The sequence below is a fragment of the Carcharodon carcharias genome, chromosome 26 (genome assembly GCF_017639515.1).
Source record: "Carcharodon carcharias isolate sCarCar2 chromosome 26, sCarCar2.pri, whole genome shotgun sequence".
NCBI lineage: Eukaryota > Metazoa > Chordata > Chondrichthyes > Lamniformes > Lamnidae > Carcharodon > Carcharodon carcharias.
The window spans coordinates 36782583-36805899 of record NC_054492.1 but is presented as its reverse complement, the minus strand read 5'-3'; the positions used below and the strand labels follow the sequence as shown (position 1 = coordinate 36805899).

At 45.0% G+C, this 23317-nt stretch overlaps 1 protein-coding gene across 1 annotated transcript in view; it reads left to right on the top strand.

Moving 5' to 3' along the window:
- Positions 1-23317, top strand: part of igdcc3 (immunoglobulin superfamily, DCC subclass, member 3) — a 119980-nt gene that overhangs the window by 77200 nt on the left and 19463 nt on the right. The window contains exons 5-7 of the mRNA XM_041174906.1: positions 2422-2559; positions 9491-9649; positions 19682-19847. Coding sequence (XP_041030840.1) covers positions 2422-2559; positions 9491-9649; positions 19682-19847 — 463 coding nt within the window. The remainder of the gene's footprint in view (positions 1-2421; positions 2560-9490; positions 9650-19681; positions 19848-23317) is intronic.

Sequence of the window (23317 nt, the reverse complement as noted above, 5' to 3'; positions counted from 1 at the left end):
TGAACCAGAAGGTTGTGGGTTAAATTCCGACTCCGATAACTTGAGAGCAAAAATCTAGGCTGACAGTCCAGGCGGAAAATGAGGTCTGGCAGGGGTGCCTGACATTCACCATCAACACTGGCAACAAACCCCCCCCAACCTGATCTCTGGCAGTCCCGAGGGCATTAAGTCCCTCATTGGCAGCGGGAACCTTGCTGCCCAGGCTCCTGACTCCAAACCCGCCCCCGAGAGCTACCGGCCAATCAGAGGCTGGCAGCTCGCCATTACCACCTGTGCCACCGGGATTGGTGGCTGCTACTGGTAATGCACCTGGGCCTTCACCAGAGTTCATCGTTAGATCCCCGCACAAAGGTAAGTAAAGGGTGGGATGGGGGTAACAGGGAGGAAGTTGGCAGTGAAGTGGGGAGGGGAGATCAGAGGAAAGGGCAAGGGGTGGCTCTCAGTGGCCCCCCCTTCACTCGATGTCTGGTCCTTTGATCAGGTACTGAATGCCTTTGAATGAGGGACACCCCTCCCAGAAGGCCGTGGTTTGCATGTCGCTCTCCCCAAATGGTGAGGCCCCCACCCACCCCTGGTATGGATGGGGCCCTCAAGTGGGAATTAATTGACATAATTGGGGGAGGTGGGAAGGCAGCAGGATCCCCACCTTGCACCCTCTCATTCAGTCAAACAACCCCCCTGCCTTGGAACTCACCTCTGGGGCCGGGGGGTGGGTGGTGGTGGTGGTGGTAGTTGGGAGGGTTGGGGGGGGGGAGGGGAGTGTGTGTGTGTGTGTGTGTGTGTGTGGGGGGGGGGGGGGGATGAGTCCATTAAAGTCCATTCTCCAAGTGCTGTACTGAGGGAGTGCTGCAGTATCAGAGGTGCTGTCTTTCAAATGAGACATTAAACTGAGGCTCTGCCTGCTCTCTCAGGTGGATGTAATAGATCCCATGGCACTACTTCGAAGGAGAATTATCCCCAGTGCCCTGACCATTTTTCTATTTCTCCATAACCAAATAGATCATCTGGTCATTAACACATTGCTGTTTCTGGGAGCTTGCTTTGTAATGATTGGCTGCTGTGTTTCCTACATTACAACAGTAACTACACTTGAAAAGTACTTCATTGGCTGTAAAGCGCTTTGGGCTGTCCTGAGGATTTGAAAGGTGCTATAGAAATGCAAGTCTGTTTATTTCACTCAGCCAAATTACAGTGCAAGACCCAATGCTCCAGAGCCTCTCAGAAGCACATGTATATTTATCAGCTATTTTGTTCCTGTTTCAAGATCTCCATAACTTACTCTCCCCCTTTGACATTCCTTTTGCTGTTGGGTCCTGGATCTTTTGACTGTTTGCAGTTGTCAGATGGAAAACTGGTTCCATTGCATTGATTGATATAAATGCACTTTGGGTGATTTGGTCTATTACCAACCCCACTACCCCCACCACCACCAACCCACGCCCCCAACTTCCTCACACAGAACTGGGTGAATCACACAACAGTTCACTGTGTTACAGCAGGAGCTCAGGAATGACAAATGGGAATCTGACTCACTACGTGAATTCAACTGGGCAAAACTAAAGCTTCAGTTTCCTTTGTGATGATTCGAGTGCATCTTTTAGTCGCCTGAAGTTTTTAGAATTTTCTACCCTCATTGCATTTTATTCTCTTGTATCTACTTTTTCATTCAGTGGTATGACACAGAATTGACTTGACATCTCCATGTTTAAGTACTGAGGACAGAAACAGGACATCGGACCCAGTGCTTATCTTCACCCTTTGATGATTTCATCCCCATTTACCTTCTGGGTTTAAATAAAAGGCCTCACTTACCAATTCAGGATTCCTTTGTCAAGAGTTCCTCTCTGGCCCTACACAGGAAAACAGGCAAACCCCAAGGAGCCAAGGTTTTGCTGCAGTTTTTATTGTCTTGTGCTTGAATGTGCTATTGAACCCTCAGCTGTGGCTGAGTTGGTGGCACTCTCATCTCTGAGTCACAAGGTTCAGGATTCAAGCCCCACTCCAGGATTTGAGCACAAAAGTCAAGGCTGACGCTCCAGTGTAGTACCGCGGGAGTGCTGCATTTTTGGAGGTGCCATCCTTCGGACGAAACATTAAACCGAGGCCCCATCTGGCTGCCCTGGTGGATGTGGAGACCTTGTGGCACTATTTTGAAGAAGGGAAGGGGAATTATCCCTGACATCCTGGCCAATATTTATTCCTCGATCAACATCACAAAAATAGATTATCTGCTCACTATCATTATGTTTGTGGGATCTTGCTGTGCACAACTTAGCTGCTGTGCTTCCTACATTACAACAGTATCTACAATATGAAAGCGCCTCATTGGCTGTGAAAGCTCCTGGAGTTGTCAGATGGTCATAACAAGTGCTGTATAAATGCAAGTCTTTCTTTATTGACTTTATTTGTCTTCTTCCTCAGGTTCACACTCAAATGTTTATAAGGAGCCAACAATCCTGGTAGGTCCCGAGAACCTCACACTCACTGTGCACCAAACAGCCGTCCTGGAATGTGTCGCAACCGGGAACCCTCGGCCGATCGTTTCCTGGAGCCGTCTCGGTGAGCACTTTCTTCTCAGTAGTTCTTAGTCTGTTGGGGCTCCAGCTGAGCCATACACCTGCGGGGAATGGGCATAGTGAAAGGAAGGCTTTTAAAGGAACATCACATCCAGTAATTATTCTGTATTGGTACAAGTGCAATGTTATCAGGCAAAGGGGTTATAAACCCTTCATTTTGTGTTGATATAGTGGCGGATTCACTTAGGTAAAGGGAGAGTGCCCCTTCATTCTGTTCCAGTAGAGAATGAATATTTCATGTTAAATTATTTTGGGAAATGCTTGCTAGTTAAACCTATGAAGTAATGGATGACAGCAAATTGTTAGCTAAGTCAACAAAACCGCAATATTAGAGCTAATAACCATCATTTTTTAATGTGTGCATGTGAACGACATGATGGGAGCCAAGAAACAAGTTCCTGAGAAAGAACTGGATTAATCGTGGGTCATATCTGTCCTTCAAGGTTGTGCTTTATGATTAGACAAAGCCTGTTGGGCTGGAAGTCTAATTCCTTCCAGTTGCAACAAGAAGTGACTGAACTGGGTCTGACTGGAGATCATGTGCTTCCCCAGAAGAGAATTTGGACTGCGAGTCACGGCCAAACAAATGGGCACCAAAAGTTTTATAGACTCTGTGCAGCTACCTTGACATATCCACATTGCTGTCCCTGTATCTCAGTACACCGGCCTCCAGGCATCTATTACAGTGTCAATTTTTCAATGCACTTGCACTGTCTACAGTGATACACCTGTAACAATTCGTCATCCTCAGTGTACCTGTAGAAGTGAATTTCTCAGCATTTGTCCAGTTTTGTCAATACGTATGTTTTTCAGCACGAAATGGACACTGATCGTCATCACTGCAGCTCAAACTCCAGGGCATAAATGATGATGTAGAGCCACAGGGTGTGGTCCTTGAGGTTTTATTTAGACAGAGCTGGCATAGTTCAGGAGCAAGAAGGTCTCTAACAGAGTAATAGCAAATCCTCATTGATTCTTTTTGTGCTGGTAACTTTATAATAACTAAGCAGCTTTGCATTCATGCATCTTATTGAAATGTAACAGGCTCCAACTATCATTCTGCTCTTAACTTTAAGCCCTGGGATTTGGCTCAAAACTCACTTGCCTCCATCTCAAGTGTCAATGCACCACAAACAGAGAGAATAAAGTGTTTGATTGCCAGCGTTTTTTTTCTTTAATCTTCATTGGAATGTGGGCATCGCTGGCAAGTCCACCATTTGTTGCCCACCCTTAACTGCCCTTGAACTGAGCGGCTTGCTAGGCCGTTTCAGTGGGCAGGAAAGAGTTAACCACATTGCTGGATGCAGATTCCCTTCCCTAAAGGAACATTACTGAACCATTTGGGTTTTTAGGTCAGTTAGAGACTAGCTTTCGATTGCAGATTTAACTAAATTTAAAGTCCACCAGCTGCCGTGGTGGGATTTGAACCCATGTCCCCAGAGCATTAGCCTGGGCCTCGGGATTAGTAGGCCAGTGACATTACCACTACACCATCATCTCATCATAGCATGATGCACAAGTTATCTTGATCAGTGGTTTGCTCTGGTCTGTAAGTACAAGGAGCTGTTAACATTTTGAGATGTGTGAAATTGCGGTTAATACACCTCAAAGTCCACCTTTAAAATCTAATTGAGATGCAAGAGACATTGTTCTATTTGCCTAATAAGAACTGGTAGAATATTAAAGAATCAACACCCAGCAAGTGAATCACTCCCTTCCACACTTCAGGTCATAAACCAACAGAGATACATTGGGTGAGACATACAAGCCAGGTGATTCGAACTCAGAAACACTGAGATAAATACACTAAGGCAGATGCGCTCAGGCAGAAATACTGAAAGGTGTATAGACACAGAAATATTGACTTTGATATTAATCCACTCCAGCACCCCATGATGGACAGGAGAGGGCTGGTGTGGGCAGTGGGGGGAGGGTTAATCTGTCAAATGTGCAAAATGCGACCCTGACCCACTCCACCATTAGCTGTTTTTTACCCGAGGCCAGGATTTTCACCTTGTCGGGCTGGCTGGCCAAAAACATGCGCTACAGCGCTCAGCGCTGTCGGGGTGGGGGGCGGGAAGAGGGCAAGCACAGAAGTCTGTGCATGCGTGCGGGTACGCGCACTGAAAGCTCCTGGAGGCACAGAGCTGCCTCAGGGAGCTGAAGACTTATAAACTCAAAAATTAAAAACTTAAGCAATGTTGAAAACATGTCCGCACATGTGACTCTGTGACATGGATTTCACGCTCGCTGGCTATGTGATTCTGTCACAGGAGCAGGGACAAGTTATGAATGAATTTTTAAAAATTATATCTAATTTTTATTTACTGTTGGAAACCTCATCCCGCCGGTGGATGAGGTTTCCTAAAAAATCCAAAGTCCGCTTGGCCTTTTTGCCAGTGAAATGTTTCATTTAATTATTACTCTAATGGCCTTAATAGGCCTGTTAATTGTCGGCGGGTGTGCTGCCAACTCCCGCGCATTCCCCCCCGACCGAATTATTGCAAATGTGCAATGGCATCGGGATGCTCACCCAACGTCATCACGCGTCATTTTACACTTGTTTGGGTCCATCCGACGAGTGCAATATTCTGCCCCTAGTGTCTCTCGTGGTGCCCCACCATAGAGAGACAGGAGACTTCATTAACATATTTAAATCGGCTTCCCACAGCACATTTGGGAATCCAGTTTAAAGTTCACTGAGGCCATGCAGGGAATAGGAAACCCAACACTGAAAGGGAGAAGAGAGCTGCCAGCTCCACCAGCTAACTGCATTTTCCAGCACTCATCGTGGGCCATGAGGACCAAACCCTGAAAGAAAGCCTTCGGCATATTCCACTAACTGACTTCCCACTACAATATCTGATCTAACCCCTCACCACCCCGCATCCTCTGGCCCAAAGACCCCTCTTCCCTCCCCAGCACCAAAACTGACCTTCAGCCTTCCTGAGTGCCAGAGACCCCCTTCGGGGTTCCCAACTGCTCAGCTGTTGATGGTTTTCCTTCCCGGCCAATTTGGTTAGCTGCCAAGCAGGAAATGGAAAAGAATGACAATGAGGTCCTACTCCTAAGTTTGGCTGGACCTTTGTGGTCCTAGCCTTGCCCTGGTTCTTCAACCATTTTATCCTTGCTGCCTCCCACTAAATATCATTCGCGTGGGAATTATATTCATCTCTTGTCTGTGGCGATGCTGCGTCTCAGTTTTGCATCTTCCAGTTCCTCAGCCTTTGTTGCAGAAGCGGCTGTGATCTTTACTTCTCCGCTACTGAAATTGCTGTGAGTTCTGGTATTTAACTATGAATAAGAACATCACATCAAATATTTAAAAATTAAACTCCCGGGTCAGATCAGCTAAGGCAGGAAGGACATGAAAATCTGGGATTCTGCTGATCCAACCACTGGATAAAGCTTATTGCACCGTCAGAGGAATCTTTCAAACTCATTCTCATCGTAGCTGTTAATTCACTGTGAAAGCTATGGCCAGGTTTTTAGCTGGTTGGGTGGGCCCGAGAGCAGGCGCAAAGCAGACAGCCGCCCGCAGTCGGGTCCCGACGTCGATTTCACGCTCACTGGCCAGTTAACGGTCAGCCGGTGTGAATCGCACGCAGCAACGCTGAGCGCCAGCCGGGCTGGGGGTGGGAGGAGGGCGAGCACGGAGGTTTCTACATGCGGCTGGGTTCAGGCAGTAGAAGCTCCTCGAGGCACAGAGCCGGCCTCAGGGAGCTGAAGATTTATAACGTTAAAAGTAAAGAGGTTGGCGATGTCATATAAACATGTCCCCTGATGTGGCTCTCGCACATGAGCAGGGACTTGTAATGAATGGATTTTTAAAATTTTTATTAGATTTTTAATCGCTGTTGGAAACCTCATCCAGGTTTCCGAAAAATCCAAAGGCCGCTTGGCCTTTCCACCTGCCCGCCAACCATAAAGTCGGACGGGCAGCGAAAAGTTTCATTCCGTTGGAACTTTAGTGGCCTGTTAATAGGGCCTGTTAATTGTCGGCGGGTGCGCTGTTGACTCCCACACGCGCCCACCGACTGAAATATCGCGCGAGTGCGCAGTGACGTCCGGATGCCCGCCCGACGGGTGTTTTATGCTGGAGTGGGTTGGGTGCCCGCTCAGCGCAAGTTTCTGCCCAATGATCTGAACAGCATTTTCTTAAACTCCCCTATCACTGGAGTCGGCTGAAATTTCAATCAGATACATCAAGCCGAGCTCCAGTCAAGTTGGGTGAAAAATAACAAAGTTGCAGCTTGTTCCCAAAATAATATTTCAAACTGATAGCTATTAACGAGCGTTACTAAATTAAAGGTTGATATAATAGTCAATGATGATATAATTATAATGGGGACACTGAAGATATCATTATAGTGGAAACACATTTATAATGTAAAATGCTGTAATTGAATTGACCAAGATACAGTTCATATTATAATATGATTTTGTCTCTGACACATCAGATTTTCGTTTAATATTTGATCACTAATCTATTCAATTTTCTAACTGGAAGATCCTCACTGTGTACACAATCGTGATTTTTGGATGTGTAAGACAGTGTATGGCCTAGAGAATTCTATAGCATATATGTGTGTATGTTTATGTCTCTGTATGTGTTCTACATATGTTATATATAAGGAAAAAATTGAGAGTTTTACATTTGTGGAATTTGCTATACAATTCAGCGATTCCTTTGAGGCAGGGAATTTGGTGGTTTGTTCTCCCCTCTGTCTTTTCCCACTAACTCCTGAGTTTGAAACTAGCCCAAACTGACAACTAAAAGGTTTTGCTCTGAAGCAAGATGTGGAAGTTCCCACACAGTTCATTTAACACAGATCTGCGACACAAAACTGCTGTACTGGGCCGTGGATTTGCTTTAAACTGTCACTTTCACCAACTGAAGCTGGAGAAGGTTTGCTGTTGTAAAGAGAGAGAGAAAATTTCACACGGTTGCAGCATTGGCTGGTGCCTTGAGTTTGGGATGAAGTCACATTTGGGTCAGAGTCATGTCACATTGACTCAGTTGGTAGAATTCTTAACCTCTGAGTTACAGAGTTGCAGATTCAAGACCCACTGCTGGTTTGAGCACGTAATCTAGGCTGACACCTCAGTGCAGTGCTGAGCAAGTTTTGAATTGTCGAAGGTGCTGTCTGTCAGATAAGATGTTAAACCAAGGCATCCTCTGTTCGCTCAGGTGAAAGAGTCCTGTGGCACTATTTACAGAAGGTTATGGAGGTGTTCTATCTAATATTCTTCCCTCAACACCATTCAAAAACAGACTAAACGACCATTCATTCATTTGCTGTTTGTGGGATCCTGCTGTGCGCAGTTGGCTGTTGCCTTTGCTACACAGCAACAGTGACTGCATTTCAGAAAAAAATCCATCCGTTGTAAAGCATTCGTGGATGTCCTGAAAAGGTACTATGTGAATGCAAGTTTATCTTTAGAGAGAGCTTAACCCTGCAGCTAATCATATTGTTGCTGATCTGGGGGTGACACTGAAGCTAAGGATCAGGTCATTTATTCTAACATACCTGATCATGAAAGGCATGTACCTCGTAGAAACAAGGTGGGTTTAGGCTGGATGCCTATTTTACACTTGTCCTAATTTACTCTCCATCAGAGCCAATAGAGAGTAAAATCCAATGGGATGTAAATCACTATGTCCAACCCAAGACTGATCTATTTCCAACAGAAGGTGATTTTAATCTAATTTGCCTAAGTGGCAGTTGGAGAAGAAGCTATGAAATATTTCTCTTAATGGGAGTCTCATTCTTGTTTGCACACCAACCAGATATTTTATGACCATTTATTTTAATGAACAGGGAAATCATAGTCAGAAGTGCAAAGCCTCTGGCCAGCAAGTTCACATAAAGTCGGAGGGAGATTTCTGAGGTTTGAAATCATACTTGTTTAACTAGGGCAATCAGCAATGTGTCATTGTTCAACAAATGCAGAGGGAGTGGGATGGCTTCATTCCAATCATATTATCCATATTGATCACTCCATTTGTTTACAAGTGAGAATGAAAAAGGTTCTTGTTGAATGAGACCCTTCTTGATATTAGTTTAACAGTGCAGTCAAAATGAGTAACATGCATTATCTCCACAAGAACCCTCTACACGTCTGAGGAGTTGGAGCTGTTTTATTGAGTGCTCTGAGATTGATTTTCAGACTTGTCAGTATTAAACTACTTTGCCTCGGAGCCTTGGTTTAATGTCTCATCCAAAAGATGGCACCTCTGACATTGCAGCACTCGCTCAGTGCAGTAATGAAGTATCAGCCTAGAATTTGCGCTCAAGTTTCTGGGGCGGCACATAAACTCACAACCTTCTGATGCAAAGGTGCTACCAACTGAGCCAAGGTTGGCAATTATTCAGTGACAAGTGCAGCCACTGCTTCCTGGATGGGAAAACTACAAATTCTGTCGGGCAGTGTTTTAGTTTACCTCCAACACATTGGAAATGCTCAACCCTATTGCCTCAGTGTGTAAGAATGTGTATCCTTTGTCTGTCGGCCTGACATAACCTGAGCAGTTTAAACTCACAGTACCACATTAGAAACAGTACAGGAGGAAGCTTCTTCCATAGGACCCAGAATCATTTTCAAAGCAAAAAGGCTGTAAACTATTCCGGTGTTGTGTTTGTGCCTTTCGTTTCTTCACATCTCTTTGTATTTCATCTTTGGCTCAGTGTTACAGGTTGCAAAATCATGGTTCCTTCCATTTAATGAGCCAAATGTTTAACATCCAAACTATTTCCATCATTCAGCATTGGTAGTTTGTTTTAAGAAAAACACAAGATTAATAACCTTCCGTTCTCTAATCCCATGCTGGATGTGCCAGCGATGCTTCAATGGGACAGCAATGCTTCCCATTGATTAAATCCCAGCTAATCCCTAAATATTTGTGTCCACAGACGGCAGACCGATTGGTGTGGAGGGAATCCAAGTGCTGGGCACCGGAAACCTAATGATCTCTGACCTGTCCGTGCAGCATTCTGGGGTGTATGTGTGCGCAGCGAACAAACCAGGAACACGCGTGAGACGCACTGCGCAGGGAAGGCTGGTGGTCCAAGGTAAGCAGCTGATTCTTTTGAGGAGATAGAGATCGGGAACGGCTCCTGTTTGTTGACAGTATCTGCAGTAGAGAAAAGTTTCTAATCTTGCCAGAATCTTTATATTCTACCTCGCTGTGCGTGATTCTGTTTGTTGGGGAGGGATTGTTATTTTCTCCCCTTTAGCATTCTTGGCTTCCCTGAGCTGTACACTATCCCTAGAGAGAACAGACAGGATACCAGTGTCACTGGGCAGAGTGGACTGGGTCACAAGGCCTCCAATGTTCCCTTCCTATCAGAAAGCCTCAAACTGCCTCAATGCCTTTCCTGGCTGTACTAATCCCGTGTGTTCATATTGTTGTGAACACAGGCGGGTAGGCCTTGAAGCCCCTTGAGCCCCTTGACCAACCAATTCGAACAAGGCTGATCTGTACACCAACTGCATTATCACCTTGCCACCATATCCCACCATGCCCTTACCTAACAAAAATCTATCAATCGCAGTTTTAAAATTTTTCTTGGATCCCCAGCCTCAACAGCTTTTTGGGAATCGAGTTCTAGGTTTTCACCGCGCTTTGTGGGACAAAGATGCTTCCTGACCTCAACCCGCTCAGCCAAGCTCTAATTTTAAGTTTACCCCCATTGTTCTGGACTTTCAGGCCAGTGGAAGTAGCTCCTCTCTGTCTGACCAAATCCCTTCCTCATCTTAGATATGCACCCATGTCTGTGTTACAGGCATTTCCCCAACCTGTGTCTATACATCATTAGGGGCAGATTTACTTTATTCACTTTTCACTGTGTACACGCAAATATTTACACCAAGGATGCACTTATGATTTTGCTACAGATTTTGAACACAGGAAATGCTCCTTTCATGCACCTTCCTAACACTGCACCAGTAATATTGGCACACATTGGCACCCAACCATTGGCAAGTGCCAGCTGACCACCAGATCATACTTGCGGGAACTCCGGTCCTGATTAATGAAGTTGGGGCCTAATTAGCAATTTGGTGGTGAGCTGTGGGCACCAAACACTGCAGCTTCCTGACTTCAGGCAGACCTGACGTTGAGCAGTTTTAACCGGGTTGAGGGAAGGGGAGCAGCAGACTGTGTTATTCTTGTCGAACCTGGGGAAGCACTGCTGCTTTGCCTGGCCTCAGGGAAATTTTAAACACACCATTTTACTGCCTCTTCTAGTTTGTTGACTGGTAAAATTGGATGGACAACTCAAGTCCACCCAGTTACCCTTATGGTTGCAGTTGGGGTCCAATGTCCACCCTGCTGCCTCCCTAGGTGAGGTTCTGAGGCAAAGATAAAGAGGTGGAGATAAAGAGGGAGATTAATCAAATCAATTACGGCTAGCAGATTGGACTTAGATAGAAACAGAAAATGCTGGAAAGACTCAGCAGGTCTGGCAGCATCTATGGAGAGAGAAACAGAGTTAACGCTTGGAGCCCATATGACTCTTCTTCAAAGCTAAAGGAATTAGACTTCCCAGCATGATAGAAGCATCATTACAGGTAGAACGTCTCAAATCTAGCTATTCGAAAACCGGAGTTGTCTGAAAATTGGACATTTTTATAAGCTGTCACGCATCAATTTTAATTGTTTTTAAATGAGTCAGATAACGAACTGGGCCAATTTAGCTTGATACTGCACAAGATACTGCGCCAGACTAGTTATCAGCTTTGTGTGCTGGTCTTTTCCCATGCCCTGAGTAGCAGCTTCAATAACACACCTGTACTTTGAATCCAGCACAGCTTGCGAGTCAGCTTCATTTATTTTATTCTTTAATTTTTTTTCTCAAACGTTATTTCTTCACTATTATGTATCCCCTTTTCAAACTTTAACGAGAAGAAACTTTTTTCACTTGATTTCGTGTGTCTCCTATTAATTGAATTAAGGTTCCGTTTTTTTTCTCTGTGAAACTGTCAAGCTCTGAAATTCGGCACAGGCACCATGCTGAGGTTGTTGGCTTTGAGACACTGTACCTGTACTAGATTCGGTTAGTGTGTAGCATTACCTAACAGCTCTGTGTTGCTGATGGATTTCAGTGGACTGTAACCCAATGCATGGTACTCGAGATACGAGCATTAAAACAACCCTGAGGTTCCAATGCCACAATGGTAGCAGAGTGGATCTTTGATGGGACTACTTGTGGGGTATAAACTGCGTGTTATCCGGTAAATGGAAGGGAACTAATGGTGGCATTAAAGGCACAAAGGCTGTGGGTTTGCTAGATAGTATCAGCAGGCAGGGAAACAGAGAGTTAAAAAAAAGCCCAAGGATTAATCTTGAAGTGATTGTATTCAGTGATGTCAGCTACAGCGCTTGCCCTGGGGAGCCTGCATTCTCAGCACTTTAATCACTCGGCATCGACTGAATGTACAATGACCCCAAAATTTACAGCTCTGCCTTTCCAGACTAATAGACCCGCGCCCCAGTGTGCTTCGCAGTGAGTTTACCATTAGTAATGAAGAGTGGATTTCTGTAAATGGGTCTCATGCTGGCCTTCACCAGGGGGCCACCACTACCATTGACGGTGTAGACAAAAAGAATCTTTGGTGTTTTAAATACTCAATATTTCAAATTCCTTTTGAATTATCTAATTAATAGATATGTGTATTTTAATCACATGAATAATGAATGCCTATGAATAATTAAACCTTGTACATGAAGTGTGGCAGAGGCATTAATAATGCAGCCACTTTAACTCTGCTGCTGCCTTTTGCTTTTTAATCTATAATATATAAGATGTATTTAATAAAATGACGTTGCTTAAAGGGAATCAGGCACAACCCTTCTTATCTGAGAATGAATGTTCAAGTGTTGCTGGGATCAAATGAAACTTCACACTGATTACACAAAGTCCATTAGCAATGCCAAGCCCACGGGATTGTTTTCAAACAGATAGTGTTTTGATTAGACACGGAGGGAGAGGCATTTCACCGCTGGCATAAAACAGGGCATCGATACAGCAGCATATAACGGAAGGTCAGGGACTCATGTCTCTTTAGTTTCCCAGCATTCCATTGGTGGACATCCCACAGGCGATCAGATTTGGGAGCTGATCACCTTCCCAGCTTTTTGGGAATAGTGCATATTACAGGGGCGCTATGGAACAAGACAAAATGGATCATGATACCTTACACAGAATAAACTCCTTCAAGTGAACGGATCTAAACGAGTTTGTCCTGGTGGAGTAGATTTAGATATTATTGTGAGGAAGCCATATAGTGACCACGTGATGTTGGGTGGGGGGAGCACCCTGTATTAATTGGGCAGTATCAGAGCCCTCTAATGATGGTGAGGTGTGGAAGTGCTGTAATAGTGATGGTGCATCAGAGCGCTGTAATGATGGTGATGTGTGGGAGTACTGTAATGTTGGTGATGTCTGGGAGTACTGTAATGTTGGTGATGTCTGGGAGTACTGTAATGATGGTGCGGTGCAGCAGCACTATAATGATGAGTGGGGAGGGCTGTAATGATGGTGAAGTGTGGAAGTACTATAATGATGGTGAAGTGTGGGAGTACTGTAATAGTGGTGATGTGTGGGAGTAGTGTAATAGTGGTGTGTGAAAGTGCTGTGATGATGGTGAAGTGCGGGAGTATTGTAATTTTTTTTTCTTCATTCATGGGATGTGAGTGTCGCTGGCCAGCATTTATTGCCCATCGCTAATTGCTCTTGAGAAGGTGGTGGTGAGCTGCCTCCTTGAACCATGGCAGTCCATGTGGTGTAGATACATTCACAGTGTTGTAAGGGAGGGAGTTCCAAGATTTTGACCCAGCAACAGTGAAGGAACGACGATATATTTCCAAGTCCGGATGTTGAGTAGCTTGGAGGGGAACTTCCAGGTGGTGGTGTTCCCATGAATCTGCTGTCCTTGTCTAGATGGTAATGGTCATGGGTTTGGAAGGTGCCGTCTAATAAGCCTTGGTGAGTTCCTGAAATGCACTTTGTAGATGGTACACACTGCTACCACTGTGCATCAGTGGTGGAGAGAGTGAATGTTTGTGGATGGGTTGCTAATCAAGTGGGCTGCTTTGTCCTGGATGGTGTCAAGCTTCTTGAGTATTGTTGGAGCTGTACTCATCCAGGCAAGTCATGATAGTGATGTAAGAGGGGGAGCTGTAATGATGGTGAAGTGTGGGAGTGCTGTAATGATAGTGATGTGTGGAAATGCTGTAATGATGGTGATGTGCGGGGAGTGCTGTAGTGATGGTGATGTGTGAGAGTGCTGTAATAGTGGTGAAGTATGGGAGTGCTGTAATGATGGTGATGTGTGGGAGTGCTGTAATATAAGGGTGATGTATGGGGAGTGTTGTAATAATGGTGATGTGTGGGAGCGATGTAAGGATGTTTCACTCTCACAAGTGTTAGAAGTTTCCTACCCGTGTGGTGAGTGCTTAGATTTTGGAGTGGGCCTGCCCACTGGTTGGTTGGCAGGCAGTAATTGCTACTTGGGGTCGATAAGTTCTGATTCTAAAAATAAACCTGAAAAGACATTAGACATGCCAAACTATCCCCTCTTGAGTACTTTGCATATCTCACCCTCCCTTTATATTACCTTTCTTACCTGTGATTGCTGTATTTGCAGCTGTGGTCTGATTGATGGTGTGACAGGGAAGCAGAGGAGGGGTGGGGGTCTCACACAGTCTGGATGCTGCAGTTGGAAGCAAGTCAACCATTTATTGCTGACAAGATAAAACTCCAGTGGAAATCTGTGGTTTCTGTAAGTAACCATGGCCACCCACATTGTCTTGTTCTCCCTGCAGCTAAATTCAAGAAAGTACATATGTTGAATCCATGTGTGCCAGTAGGCTAGGTTTGTGATGACAACAGGCGTTTTATTAATAATTTTGATAATCAGTATGTGTCAAATACAGTGAAGTCTATGAAGAAAAGGCCATGCTGGGTCCTGATGGATGTGGATAAAACAGGAACTGAAATGGGATTTGGCAACTTGCCAGGACAGTCCAGCTTATTTGTGTAAAAATGGAAATTGCATAGAACAGAAGATGGTTGGGGGCTGTCGGCAGCACCTTGTCATGTTGCTCAAAGTGCTTCCCAATTTGGATTGCTGAAAGCTGTTTACTGATGAACCGCTCCATTGGATTACCATCGAGAGAGAGGATAAAGAAAGGGGAAGCCGGAGGAGGACAGAGGTCAATTGCACCTGTGCCAGGAAATGAGAGACTATAGGAGTGTCGGGGAAAGTGCAGGGCGAGAGGGAGAATGCGCTTGTACATGGAAAAGGGCAACAGTATAAAGCAAATTTATCTGAGTAGGATAGAGTGCATCCGAAAAGTGAGGGACTGAGAGAAGGTGTGTAATTGGGACGAATGAGAGAGAAGAGACAAATAGGATGTGCCAGGAGAAAGGTGATGAGGGCTTACTGAAATCTATTATGCTGATGACAGAGAGGCGCGATGTGTGAATTGGGAATGGGAGGAATATGAAAGAGAAAAGGAGAGAATGAGATAGTGTCAGAGAGTAGAATGTTGACCAGATATGGTGGGGATGAGCTTATACAGTAAAATGTCTGTATTCCAGCACTCTACCAACTGGAATTCTCTATTAATCGGAATTCTGGGGTTGGATCTGTTTTTTTGATTGGAAATGCCGAACTCACTAGTAATAGTTATTGGTGGCCCATCACTGCTCCAGTCCAAGCCTCCCACTGCTCTGCAGCACCATGTTCCCTTGGTACCACCCACTCGATTCACACGCTCCTGCACCTCTCGCAAGACCTCAATGCTGGTGTGATCATCCTGGAACTTTCTCAATGGATGGAAGCGCAGAACTCACTTTCTACCTCATTAAACTGGCATATCTGATTAACTGGCACTTCCCATCCCTGGAAGAGCCGGATAACAGAGATTTTCCTATACTTACTATCCACCTCCTTAACACACCCGAGACCAGCGGACAGATTGTGGGCCAGCCTGAGCCATGCGTTGCTCAGCAGTGTGTAAGGTTGAGGATCAAGAGTGCTGGTGTACCTAAGGATCTCTCTGTGGACACTGTTGATCGAGGAGTGGGAGGGATGATGAGTCCTCCTTTGATACAAACACCTGAGAGCACATTGTGGAGAGGTAAGGTTGAGGTGGCCCAAGACTCCCCTATTGTCTACACAGATCAGAGAGAGCCTGGAATTTCCCTGGAGGACACAATCCCTGTTTTGTGTGAGGATTGACCCATCTGATAACCCGAGTACTGACCACACTGGAATCTCTGGGATGAGTGCAGTTTTTGGAATTAAAGACCTGCAGCAGCTTAAAGGGATCAGAGCACCGAACATTGTTTTACTTGTAAGTAACCTGAAAATATCAGCGAGTACTGCTGTAGGGCACATAGCCTCCTGCTTTTGTGGATGCTAATGCTGAAAGTGTTACTTTAAGAGGGAGACTCACCTTGGAACAGACAAAAGGAGAGGCTCCTGGAAAGCTCTAGCAGATCAGTGGAAAGAATGGGCTAAACAATGCCAACTCCATGACCACTCACTGCTTTACCAGGTCAGGCAATGTAAGAGGAATCAGCCATACTTTGAAAGAATGCGCTGTACTAAGCATATTAGTCACTTAGAATAACCTGCCCTTCACACTGTGCTAACGTGCTCACCACCAATGTCCTGAACACAGTGCAGCACCTATCACAAGCCTAGTCTTCAGTAAACTGCCATTCCATTTCCTAGAGGTTGTTGTCCGATCAGTGGAGGTCAAGTCTGAGGCTGTCACGCCGACATTGTTTAGTACTCTGATCAGACTATACCTTGAATATTGAGTTCTGGTCATCAAATACACAAGGCAAGTACCAAGGTCTTGATAATGGTGTAAAGAAGAGCAATAATTCTTATTCCTAGTATCAAAGGATGGAATAATGGGGAAATATTACAAATATTTCCAAATCATCAGTTTTAAAAGTAGGTGTATGAGAGGACACCTTGTAGAAATAATCAGACATCAAGTGGAGTAGAAAGGTACAATCAGAGGTATTGTTTCAAGTTAACCTACAAATGCAGGACAAGGAAATCAAAGCAAAAGCCAACTTCAAGAATGGTGACCAGAAGCAATTCTTCACACAGGGTGATCAATACCCAGATGGCGTCAGGTAGAGTAGTGAAGGTTAGTGAATGCCTGGAGACATTCAAGAAGCAGTTGGATACTGTGGTGAGGAACTGTCGATTTCAGTGCAAGAATGAACTGGATGGTGTTACTGGAGTCTCCCTACTGTGAATAACCCATATGCTTTGGGAAACGTGTATTGTCTTTTTGTGCGATGTCCCTTTAAGACTAAAGTGGGCTGGGGAGTATTCTGAAAGAGGATAAATTGGTTTCCTGACTATGATATAATTAGGTTCTAAGAAATGCCCGTGTGACCTGGGGTTGCCATGGGGATGAACAGCTCAGGAGCAAAAGGCAAAGAGAATGCTAATTTCAATGGGGTTGGTTTCACTCTATGGTTTCTGTTTGGCAGTTTTGGAATAGATCCTGGTGTTGAAGCAGGGCTCTGAGAATAAAGCAGAGACTGTGTTAGTGTGTGTGTTATACAGTAGGAAATGACAGAACACAGGAAGGGATTGTGGATTGGACAAGAGCCATTGCTGTGGTCTCAGTGTTGCTAGAGTCTACCAGACCATTTAAACAGGTCTGAGAAGGGAGCCTCTGGGGATTCTGTGTCATCATGACTGTCATGACTTGAGTGTGAGAGAGAGTTCTTAGACATCCACCTTGTCAGTGTTAAACATGTCCAGGGATTTCGGAAGGAATACGGCTGAGGGTGAATGAGACTCAAGGGCCAAAATGATTGGATGGAAAGTGAGAGATCCTAGAAAATGAAAATTTTTGTTGGAAAGACTGTGAGATTGCACATTTGTGTGAGAAATAATGTGAGTGCTTATAACTGCATGAGGCATATTTTTGCTGTATCGACTATTTAAAGTGAAATTTACCTTTTTATTTGAAATATCTTTCCGTGTTAATTAATGTTTGAATTATGTTGCTTTCAATTGGTTTGTTACAGTAAAAGTTCTAAAGAGTAAAATCTTATCCAGTGGTTTTTTTTCAGTTGGCTTCATGGGAATTCCTTTCCTTTAAAAGTGATCGGTCTCCAGGGGGATTGCAATAGTACTCAGTACAGAATGTACGCCTAATAGCCCTTCCTTTTACTTTATTGGATAGGAAAAGGGATATAGAATATGAGCATTAATGGAGAAAGAAACCAGGTATGTTCCGAATGTGAAAAGAAAGGGAAGACTGTTCTGAATCTTGTATATGAAGGCTGAATGTTGGCCCTGAGGTTCTTTTCCTGGGTGCCAGTGGATTCCCATTACCAGATACTGAAACAACAACTTATATTTATATAGCGCCTTCAACAAAGTAAAATATTCCAAGGCATTTCATAGGGCATAATCAGACAGAAATTTACACTGAACCAAAGGAGGGGTATGAGAACAGATGGCTAAAAACTTGATCAATGGCGCAGGCCTTATTAAGTGTTTTAAAGGAAGAAAGGGGGGTGCAGGGTGGAGAGTTATAACGAGGGAATCATGGAGCTTAGGTCTGAGGTGGCTGAAGCCACCGCTGTGATTGGTAGAAACATAGAAAATAGGAGCAGGAGCAGGTCATTCAGCCCTTCGAGCCTGCTCCGCCATTTAGTATGATCATGGCTGACCCTCGATCTCAACACCATACTCCTGAGCTCTCCTCAATACCCCTTGATGCCTTTAGAATCCAGAAATCTATCTATTTCTTTCTTAAGCATATTCAATGACTTGGCCTCCTCTGTTGTAGAGAATTCCACAGGATCATCACCCTCTGAGTGAAGAAGTTTCTCCTCTTCTCAGGCCTTGTGACCCCCTTGTTCTAGAACCCCCAGCCAGAGGAAATATCATCCCTGCGGCCAGTATGTCCATCCCTGTCAGAATTTTATACGTTTCAATGAGATCGTGGGCTAAAGGAAGTAGAGGATGCAGAAGAATCCAATATTAGAAAAAGTCACTGAGTAGCCACCGAGTGGTAGGGCTGGAGGAGGTTACAGAGATCGGGAGAGACAAAGGCGTGGAAGATTTCCAATGCAAAATGAGCGCTTTAAAATCAAGATGTTAGTGGACCAGGAAGCAATGTAAGTCAGCGAGCACAAGGATGCTGGATATGCTGTGCAGAGTTTTGGAAGAGCTCTTGGAGGGTGAGAGATCATTGGAATTTTTTTTTTACTATTCATTCGTGGGATATGGCTGGCTACGCCAGCATTTATTGCCCATCCCTAATTGCCCTTGAGAAGATGATGGTGTTCTGCCTTCTTGAACTACTGAAGTCCATGTGGTGTAGGTGCAGATGGGACTTCCAGGATTTTGACCCAGCGACAGTGAAGGAACAGTGATATACTTCCACTTCAGGATGATGTATGACTTGGAGGGGAAATTGCAGGTGGTGGTGTTCCCATGCATCTGCTGTCCTTGTCCATCTAGGGGGTAGATATCGCAGGTTTGGAAGGAGCTGTCGAAGGAGCCTTGGTGAGTTGCTACGGTGTATCTTGTAGATGGTACGCATTGCTGACACTGTGTGTCGGTGATGGAGGGAGTGAATGATTAAGGTAGTGGAGGGGGTGTGAATCAAGTGGGCTGGATGGTGTCAAGCTTCTTGAGTGCTGTTGGAGCTGCACTCACCCAGGCAAGTGGACAGTATTCCATCACACTCCTGACTTGTGTCTTCTGTAAATGGTGGTCAGGCATTGGCGAGTCAGGAGGTGAGTTATTCTCTGCAGAATTCCCAGTTTCTGACCTGCTACCTGGTATTTATATGGGGAATCCAGTACAATTTCTGGTCAATGGTAACCCCCAGGATGTTGATAGTGAGTGATTCAGTGAGGGTAATACCATTTAATGTCATGGATAGTAAAGTTTGGAGACAACATAAGCATGGATGAGGATTGCAAAAGCGAATGAACTAAAGCATGACTGGAGAGGGGTGATATTGTGTATCCTTTATTTTTGGGTTTTGAGATGTTACTTGTCAAAGCTGAGGTGTCTTTCCCTGTTTTGTGTTCCAGCTCCTGCGGAATTTGTGCAGTACCCACAGTCCATCTCGAGGCCAGTTGGAACCACTGCCATTTTCAACTGTCTGGCTCAGGGAGAGCCGATACCACATCTTACCTGGCTGAAAAACGGGGAAATCCTAGCACCCAGTGGTCACATCAAACTGAAAAACAACAACAAGTAAGTAAAAGCTTCTGAGGGAATTCATTTTCCGTGACCTGCACTGTGGAGGTGGATTTTGGGGAGGAATTTCTTGGCGTTCAGCGTTTGTGAAAACCAGGTTGGCCCAAAATTGCTCCTCTTCTCATGAATATTTACTGGGTGAGCAGCTGCCTCCTGTCGCGTCCCTACATGCACTTTGCCCATTTGTATAAACTGAATATCTGGCTGCTTCCCTCATCAGCAATAGCCCAAAAGTATGTCTCAGAGGCGGGGTGACTGGATTGGCGAGGGTTGGATCAGCAACTGGGGTGGGGCAGGGAGAGGGGGTGTGCGATTGGGACACTGTCGAGTCAGGGGAAGACAATCTATTTAAAACGTAGCTGTTGTTGGTAGCAGCTTCTTTAACCGCTGAAGGACCCTGAGGGGAACAAGTCTGGCTTCAGCCTCGGAGTGGTCCTTAAACTGGCATTAGGTCTCTCATGAACATATGCAAGGACCCTGCATGTATTTAGTAGAGGCCCCAAACAGTTATGAAGCTTGGGCACTGACCTTCGCATAGCTAAATTTGGCATCGATACACCCACTTCATGCCTTAAAAAATGGGCACAGCTAGGCTTGCCAGCTCTGGTTGAATGTATTTCTGGACGCTTCATCACATTCATTTGAATTACATGTTATCAATACTGATTTCAGCAGAATGTCCACCCTGCTCGCTCGTCTTTAAATTTATGAATTGCTATTGTTACTATTCAAAGGAAATATGTTATCTCAGGATTGCTTCACTCCAGTGGAGACTGTTTTAAGCATACAGGCTAAAAAAAAATGTCGGTGCTGATCATGTTTCCCTGGCTACTGCCCTGCCCCACCACTTTCTCCACTCAGGCCTACCTGTCACGTCCATCCTCATGGTGCACCATATTCTCCCTCCAACTGAAAGGCAAGTAGACTCTTCATGACTCAGTTCGGTGATTCCTGACTGTCAGAACAGCCTTTTATTCCACCCCCCGCCCCCCCCCCCCCCCACCCCCACCCCCCTCCCCCCATCACCGAATTCTTGTTTGTTAATTAGTTATAAAAATATATGTTCAAAGAAAATGGGGGATAAAAAAACAGCTCTATTAATTAAGAATCGTGCGTATTTTTTTTCTGGGTTGCTCGCAGCAGTGTCTAAATTCATCTTCAATTCCTGAAGACTCCAGGACAATCCAGAGGGTTGACGACTCCAATCACAACACATATATCAATTTTTATCTTTCTCCTTAAACAGGAGAAATGCTGAACCCCGTTGACCTGTTTTAGTCTGTAAGGATAGACGTCTCCCCTAAATGACTGGGTGGTGTTGGTTTTACAACACTATCCTTCCACTTGTGGGACCTGAGTTCAAATGGAGAAACAGCCTGTGTAAATAAAAGAGCATCAAGAAACAAAGCAGCCCCTCAGGCAGTGTCCTTTGGGGACTTTATTTTTAAACACTAATCTTAACCAAAAAAATCTTAGTGCCTTGTTAAAGTTTTAGGTGGCCAATCATAGCAGCCCCTCTACCATTTAGGTGGCCAATCATTTGAAACCTGGGGAAGAATTTTCACAGGATGGCCCCAGTCTCCCAACGTAACTTCAGTAGAAGGGCAGTAAAAAAAAACCTGGAAGAATAAACGCAATTAGCTATTTTTAACTATTTTCACTGTTTCTCCAGGAGTTTTGCCAATCTCACACTGCAGAGCTCCTGAGAAAATTGTAGATGAATTCCTTGCAAAATTTGAATCACGTCTTATCAATACTGGTTTCAGCAGAATGTGCACCCTGCTTGTTTTTAATTTATGAATTGCTATTGTTATTACGCATTATCTCAGGATCACTTCATTTCAGTGGAGACTGTTAAAAGCTTACAGGCTAAAGAAGATGTTGGTGCTGGTCATGTTTCTCCGGCTACTGACAGTAACTCAAGGTCAAGATATCAAATCGAAAGAACAGGGTGAACAAGATGGCAGCTGAATGAATGGATAGCAGGAACGTGACTACTAATTGCAGGAATACTTTGATTAGCTCTATCATCGAGACCTCCTTTGTTCTGGTGAATCAGGGTGATTCCTGGGCAAGATGGAGTTGGCAGCTTTGTTGGTTTTTAATTTGTGTAGTTTTCCGAACTACCTCTGCTCCCAGTAGCTGCAGGAGGCCAAGAGGTTCAGCAGTCTCTAGGGTTAAGAGACATTTTATTTTTTCCCAAAGGTTCACAGTCCCTTCAATTTCTGTCACATGTACAAGAGTTTTCTAGGCTACGCAACTAACACAATTTAACTTGGAAAAGATATCTTGTCACCAATAATAGAGAACCGACTCTTTTAAAACTCATTTTACGGGATGTGGGCTGGGCCCATCCCCAGTTGCCCTTGAGAAGGTGGTAGGTGAGCTGCCTTCTTGAACTGCTACAGTCCCTGTGGTGTGGGTACACCCACAGTGCGTCTAGTTCCAGGATTTTGGTCCAGCAACAGGGAAGGAATGGCGATATATTTCCAAGTCAGGATGGTGAGTCCTTTGGAGGGGAACTTCCAGGTGGTGGTGTTCCCATGTGCCTGCTGCCTTTTTCCTTCTAGATGGTAGTGGTCATGGGTTTGGAAGGTGCTGGCGTAAAAATAAGACCATAAGATGTAGGAGCAGAAGTAGGCCATTCGGCCCATCGAGTCTGCTCCGCCATTCAATGAGATCACTGTTGATTTGATTATCCTCAACTCCACTTTCCTGCTTTTTCCCCATAACCCTCAATTCTCTTACTAATTAAAAACCTGTCTATCTCAGCCTTGAATATACTTAATGACCCAGCCTCTACTGCCCTCTGCGGTAAAGAATTCCACAGATTCACTACCCCCGAGAGAAGAAATTCCTCCTCATTTCTGTTTTAAATGGGCGACCCCTTACTCTGAGATTATGCCGTCTAGTCCAAGACTCTCCCACAAGGGGAAACAACCTCTCAGCGTGTACTCTATCAAGCCCCCTAAGAATCTTATGGGAAGAATTTTGCCCCTGTTGCGGGGGGGATGTTCAGGAGCAGGCATGTGCGGGCGCACATCCAATTGGTGCCCCGATTGGTGGTGCGCCGCCATTTTACGTGGCTGGGCCAATTAAGCCGCCCAGCATGATGTCCGCCAGAAAGTGCTATGCGCTCCCTGTGCGAGTGGGGGAGATTCCCCTAGCTGGGAGTGCACTCCTTCACACGTGCGCACGAAAGAGCGTACTCATCTCCTTGAGTGCTGCCTCAGGGAGATCGGCGCCAAATTCAAAAATGGTCAATGCACAAGAATAAAATTTCCCTGACATGTTCCCTCATGTGACACTGTCACATGAGTTGGGACATGTCCATCACTTTTATTCAAACTTTTATTAAACTTTTAAAAACCTACATGAAACCTCATCCTGCCTGTGGATGAGGTTTGATGCTGTTTCTGAAGCCTGCCAGGGCTCCTGGCCTGTTCACCCACCTTAAGGTTGGACGG